General features: G+C 53.5%; 1 protein-coding gene across 3 annotated transcripts in view; it reads left to right on the forward strand.

Moving 5' to 3' along the window:
- ZNF395 (zinc finger protein 395) overlaps positions 1-4,917 on the forward strand; it is a 37,507-nt gene extending 32,590 nt beyond the window's left edge. For all 3 annotated transcript variants that reach the window (XM_079139953.1, XM_079139955.1, XM_079139954.1), the window contains exons 8-10: positions 292-384; positions 1,228-1,328; positions 1,860-4,917. In XM_079139953.1, coding sequence (XP_078996079.1) covers positions 292-384; positions 1,228-1,328; positions 1,860-1,971 — 306 coding nt within the window. In that variant the 3' untranslated portion in view covers positions 1,972-4,917. The remainder of the gene's footprint in view (positions 1-291; positions 385-1,227; positions 1,329-1,859) is intronic.
- Positions 4,918-6,530: the final 1,613 nt, after the last annotated feature.

Raw genomic sequence — 6,530 nt, forward strand, 5'->3', positions numbered from 1 at the left:
ACCGAGAAGTTAGTGTGCTGCAGGGTTAAGTCATGTACCTGGCACGTAACCCGCTCTGAGAGGAGGGCTCCAGAGCCAGCTTGGAGCCTCATACCAAGGAGACTCCTTCAAAGAGCTAGGTGCTCTGAGGTTGCTCCTGGGAAGACCGATCTGGGGTGCCCTGGGAGCTCCCAGTCATCTCAAGTAAGCAGAGATGCACCTTCGGCTGTGGAACATGAAGTTATAGGGACGCTGGGCAGACCAGGGACTTTCTGAGCTGGAACCACAGTTGACATGTCCTCGTCTCCACAGGCTCTGCCGTCCTTTCAGATCCCCGTCTCTCCCCACATCTACACCAGCATCAGCTGGGCCGCTGCTCCTGCTGCTGCCTCCCCCCTCTCTCCGGTGAGTGACCTTCAGCACTCTGGGGCACTGTGCAAGCCAGGGCGCTTGCACACACCCACAGGGCTGCTGGCCATCTCTTCAGCACACAGTGCATGGCCGGTGTTGTCACTGGGCCTTTGGGCCCCAAACTTTGTGAAGCTCTTGGTGTGTTGTCCCTCCCTGGCCCAGTACTCCCCAGCTGGTCATAGTCCCTCTCAGAGGCTGGGGGAAGGGTGCCTGCCTAGAAAACCACTGGGGAGACTGGAGTCAGTTCTCTGCTTAGCCCCGAGTGTCTGTGGTGCTTGTTTCAATGCCAAGAGGAGAGGAAGGGAGAGAATGTGGGACAGTCAGAAGATGGCGCTGTGGAGCACTGTGTGGCTGATCAGTAATCTCCAGGCCTGCCTGGACTAGCACCTTAGGTTGCTGTGTCTGAGCTAAAATAAACCATACGTTGTTGGCACCACATGCGCTGAGTTCTAGTGTCAAGTATGTGCCACCAGGAAGTAGCACACTTTGCAAAACCCAGTTGCTAGAAGGGGCCATTGAGGTGGCAGAATGTTCTCATTTGTTCTATGTGTGGTAACTGTCTGAATTCTCTCTATGGGCAGCCGCAGAGGTGGCTCCCCTGTGCAAGGCACCTGCTTGATGCTGAGTGTGTCCAGAGGCCTGCCCTCCCACTGCGGCCTCCCCCACCTGGCCCTGGATGCTGAGAGCCTCTCTACCCACAGTACCCTTCCAGAGGAGGCCTTGCGCTTGGCTGTAGGGCCCAGCTGTGCACTGGGGGGTTTGGGGAGTGTGCCACCTGTCCTGCCCGATGCCTTTGTGCTCACAGTCTGTACTTAAGGCCCCACTCTGCCTGCCCAGGTCCGGAGCCGGTCACTCAGCTTCAGTGAGCCTCAGCCGCCGCCTGCAGCAAAGTCTCACCTGATCGTCACCTCTCCACCCCGGGCCCAGGGCAGTGCCAGGTGAGATGTTCGCTGTTGCCCTCTGCTTTTTTTTGGTACTTTTTCAGAGGCACTCAACCACTGAGCCACATCTGCAGCCATTTTTTATGTTTTATCTAGAGACAGGGTCTCAGTGACTTGCTTAGGGCCTCACTAAGTTGCTGAGGCTGGTTTTGAACTTGGAATCCTCCTGAACAAGTGGGATTACTTGTTCAGCCTCCTGAACAAGTGGGATTACTTGTTCAGCCTCCTGAACAAGTGGGATTACAGGTGTGCGCCACCGCGCCTAGCTGCTTTTTGGTATTTGTTCCCCATCTCCTGTCAGTGTGGACCCTGAGTTCACCCAACGGTAGTTGGTAGGATCAGTCCCCAGAGGGGAGCCTGGGTGGAGGACACGCTGGAAGGGCTGGCTTCTGTCCTCTGAGCCTCGGACCCACTGGGCCTTTGGGAGGCACCCCTTCCAGCCTCTTCCTGTTTGCCCAGCCTCCTGCCTGGTGCCCTCCGGTTCTCGCCACGAGTGTGTGACTCTGCACTTGTTTATTCTTTTGACAGGAAAGCCCGAGGGGAGGCCAAGAAGTGCCGCAAGGTGTATGGCATCGAGCACCGGGACCAGTGGTGCACGGCCTGCCGCTGGAAGAAGGCCTGCCAGCGCTTCCTGGACTGAGCCCGCCAGCCGCTCTGCTCCCGGCCCTGCCAGGCAGCCCGGCAGTCCCATGACCCGCCGGACAGGCAGATGGTTCTTGGCGGAGGCAGAGAGGTACAGGGCAGGAGTGCGCAGCTGCCACTCTATCGGCTAAAGTGTAACACTTAAAACACTTTCTCCCCCTTGTGGGAACGTTTTATTTTTTAAAAAAGAAGCGAAAATATTTTTTTCCCCTAAAATAGGAGAGAGCCAAGACTGACCAAGGGTATTCTGCAGCGAACCAGAGACCAAAGAATCACTAGTCCCCCTCCCACCTGCCCTGCCTCTGGGGCACTGGTTTGTACTGGACTGTGTGTCCTGTTTCCTGCCGAGTTGGTGAATCCTTTGCTTTCTCAACTCTTCCAGAAAGGACTGTGAGCAAGATGAATTTCTTTTTCTTAGAAAATGAGGAAGTTTCTGACTGGGGGTGACGGGAGGGCAGGACCACAGGAGAGGTGGGAAGAGCAGGCGTGTGCCTCCTGGGGTGTGGCTCCTCTTCCCCCCTCTGAACAGCTTCTGGAAGGAAGAGGAAAACCCTTCCGAGGTGACAGCTTTTGAGTCTGGGTTCCCTCAATGTTGGGTCGCCTCCCAACAAATGCTCCATGGCTTCTTCTCAAGACCCAGACGAATCGACTTTTAGAGACTGTCCTCACAGAGCTGAGCCAGAAGGCGAAGGCTTTTTGAAACGTGGCAGTTGACCATCCTTCCGTCTCCTGGAGGAGGCGTGAGACGTTTCAGTGTCTGGGAAGCTGTCCTTACCTCAACCAAGCCCCCCGAGGTCCTTCTCTCCAGGGTGGAAGGACAGGCCAGACGTTTACTCTCTGGTCTGGCACATTTGGAAGCCTTTTTTGTGGGTGGCCCTGCAATGCTTCAAGGCTGCTCTCGTCTGGGCTTCACTGGGGATTTCCCTGTTTCTGCTTCTTGCCAAAGGCAGGATGAGGAAGGCCAAGGAGAGTCCTTGGGGGAGTGAGGTCCAGGAAGTCCAGGAGGAAGGCAGGGGTGGGTCAATGGTCCCTGTCGTTTCGGCCACAGGGCTGTAGGGGGTAAGGGGTACCCTAAGGTCAGTCTGAAAAGCTGTTCTTGTGGGGGGAGTTTGAGGGAGTTTAGTGCCAACTAAGGATGAGCAGAGAGTGAGCGGGCCAATCCCTGAGGCAGGCCCTGGGTGTGCGAGTCTCTCCTTCCTCCTAGCTGACTTGGCTGCAGTACTTGTGGCCTGCCAAACATGACCACCTGGGGCCCAGCTGTCTTGGGCACGAGTCCTGGGCCAATGTCCCAGGTGTCACAGGCTTAGGGAGTCCCACCAAGCCACTCTCCTGGGACTCAGCAGCCGTGTCCACCTTTGACTGTCCTTGAGACCATTTTCTTGGTCCCAGGTGAAAACACCTGGCTGCTGACACTGTTGGTGACTTCACGTGGGAGGTAAACGTCTGTTTTTCAACCCGAGACCCACAGAGCGTTACCGAACCTGCAGACCTAAGAATAGGGGTGTGATGTTGTGAAGGGTGTTGTGGCCTGGGCTGGTGACAGAAGGGACAGACCCTCTCATGCAAGGGTGTCTTTGGTGGGGTTGGGGGTATATTTTTATATTTTAGGAAAAAGGTGTCTATGGAGTTCTGTCTCCTGGTAACACTTGAAACCAGGCCAGCCAGAGGTGGCTCGGGCTCTCCTGTCTCTTCAGCTGCGTGGAGAATTAAGAGCCGGCAGGTGGCCTCTTGCTCTGGCCTTCTCAGCTCACTTCCCACGTTGTCCATCTTCAATCTTACTGGGGAAGGGAGTGTGAGGGGCGTCTGGACACGTGGGGACTCTACGCGGGAGGCCCAGTCCCCCCCCCGGCTCATGCCGAGTGTCACCGGCAGCAGAGCTGTTTGAATCCCTGCCTCCGTTTGGACCTTGTAGATAAAACTGGATATAAAGATGTTCTCCCCATGAGGCTGGCTTCTCATGCTGTTGGTTCCCGAGACAGAAAAGGAAGAGAGAGAAGGAATTGACGGGACACTTTAAAAGCTGAGGTGGCTTTCTTTTGTTTTCGTTCTCTATCTTGTTGCCACGCGGCCTTCCCCCTACGGTGGTTGGGCCTCCTTTGCCCTCTGTCCCCCTGCTTCTCCGTCCTGTTGCTGATGTGTTGGTTCCTGACATGTGGCTTGTCCTTGGGGTTGCTCTGCTTGTTTCTCCTTGGAGGGTGGGGGTGGCTGAGTTGACCCGGCCATCATGTCCATTTTCATCTCCGTCTCCCTGCTTCCCAGCCCCCTGGGGCAGCGGAATCTGGCTGGAGGAAGATGCCACAGGTGTGCATTTGAAAGTAACAGGACTCATCTGCACAGCAGTTATCTAAGGAGAGTGTCCAGTGATGTTCCCCGAATTCAGGTTTTCTTTGAACTGCCTTCAGAGTTGGGGCTGTGTTTGGAGCAGCATTAGTGAGGCTGAATCTCCGCCATGCTTGTTCAGGGCAGAAAGTCCAGACCATATCTGTGGTCAGGGCAAGTCTCAGGTGGAGTGTAAAAGGACTCTCAAGTAACACAGCTTAGCGTTAATGTCGCGACTTTTAACCCGACTCTGAAGGCAATCTTGTAACCTCAAACAGTGTCGTGAGCTGTGAGTGTCCTTTTTTGAAGGACAATATTAATTCAGATGTGGCAACTCTGTTGGAAGAAATCTGTCCTGTTACTTTCTGGTCATTCCAGGTTCTGACTTTACCAGGGGTGCCCCAAAAAAAAAAAAAAAAAAAAGAAAAAGAAAAAAAAAAAAAAGAGGGAGATAAATCCCATTTGTTAATTGTCTTATTGGCGCCCCTCCCCCCACTGCACCCCCCAGCTGTCTTCCAAGTATTATTTTTACTGTTAAAATTTTTTAAAAAAATGTGAAATGTAATGTTTTTACAGCAACAATATGAAATATATTTTATAAGGAATAAAATGGTACATTGTCTGACTTGATGTCTGTTCTTCTTCCCTTCTGCTCCCACAAAGTGTATGATTCTCAGCGTCCTTGGTGTCAGACAAGTGCTAGCATGTCACCCTGTGGAACAGTAGGTGACATTTGCCAGGAACTGGGCCCAGTGCTTGCGTGAAGGCGTTGTTAATTGCTGCTACTTTACAAAGGAGGAGAGGGAGGCACAGAGCTTCAATAATTTGCCCAGGTCGCAAATTGAGAGATAATGGCACCAGTACTGTCATCCAGGCAGTAACTATGTTCTACTGCTTATGTTGACAAAAGGGAATATATTCTTGACCATATTTCCAAGTGTGTTGGGGAGTGGACTTGGGATGTAGGAGAAAATATGTCATACCCCCTGTGTATTAGTCAGCTTTCCCTTATTATAATGAAATACCTGAGGCAGGCTAACTTTATAAAGAAAAACAAGTTTATTTAGCTCACAGTTTTGGGGGAGTGGAAATCCATACTGCCAAGTTCAAGCTTTTGCTAGGGCACCCCCTCGGCTGTTTTACCTCATGACAGAAGGCAGTGGTGGAGGCTCCTGTAAGAGGGAGAGGTCACATTTGGAAAACAGGAGGCCAGAGGGGCTGGAGTCCCTCAGTTCTTTCCTGGGGCACACCTAGGGCCTCCTGCTAGGCACCACCGCCCAATTGCCACATTGAGGACCATACCTCCCAGCCCATGCATCTTTGGGGGACATACTCAGACACGTCCAAAGCATAGCACTCTACCTGAGCATGGTCTGCTCCCTAAGACCATAGATTCTGGGTGCTGGGGTGGCCCACAAGCTGGCCTTGGTGAGCAGGGTGTCGGCAGCAGGAAATATCATCCCACCCAGGGACTGGTTTATGCACCTTTAGTTGCTGAACTTTAAGAACCACTTGGCGTCTTATCTGTAGATTCTGAGACTATGTTAAATAAACCAGGTTGTTGTGGAAAGGTGTTTAAATGTTCAAAGATTATTTAAAATAAGGGGAGCTGGGCACAGTGGTGCAGGCCTGTAAATCCTAGTGACAGGAGGCCGAGGCAGGAGTATTGCAAGTTTGAGGCCAGCCTGGACAACTTAGTGAGACACTGACCCTCCCCTGCTTAGAGTTAAAAGGTCACTCAGTGGCTGAGTGCCCGGTTCAATCCCCAGGAGAATGAGGGGTGGGAGGAAGGGGAGGGGGAAGCGGGGAGAACTTGGTGCTTTTTTGTGTTGGTTGGGGTTGGTGTTGGGGGCAGGTGTGAGACCTGATGAGACCCTTTTGCCTTCAGTCAGGATGCTGTCCAGGAGAGGCAAGAGCTGGTGGGAGAGGCTGCTGAGGAGGAGTCCTCTCTGGGAGTGGGTTCCAGGGACCCCTGACATTGCTAGACAGCAAGGGTGGTGAGCTCTGAGAATTTGTGAAGACCTCTGTGGCACAGGCTGGTCCGGCCTCAGCCCACGCGTCAGTTTGTCTTCTTACCCCACGGTTCCTCTCCCTTTGGTGTGCTCCCCATTCCCAGTCACTCTACCACACCCCCTCTGGGGTCTGCCTGCTCCACAGCCATTTGCCAAAGTTCCCCCAAACCAGCTGGCATCCTCCTTTTGAGGCTTGGTGATGGGGGCTCCCCAGACTCGCCTTCGT

This window comes from Sciurus vulgaris, assembly GCF_902686455.1.
Source record: "Sciurus vulgaris genome assembly, chromosome: 5".
In the NCBI taxonomy this organism is placed as follows: domain Eukaryota; kingdom Metazoa; phylum Chordata; class Mammalia; order Rodentia; family Sciuridae; genus Sciurus; species Sciurus vulgaris.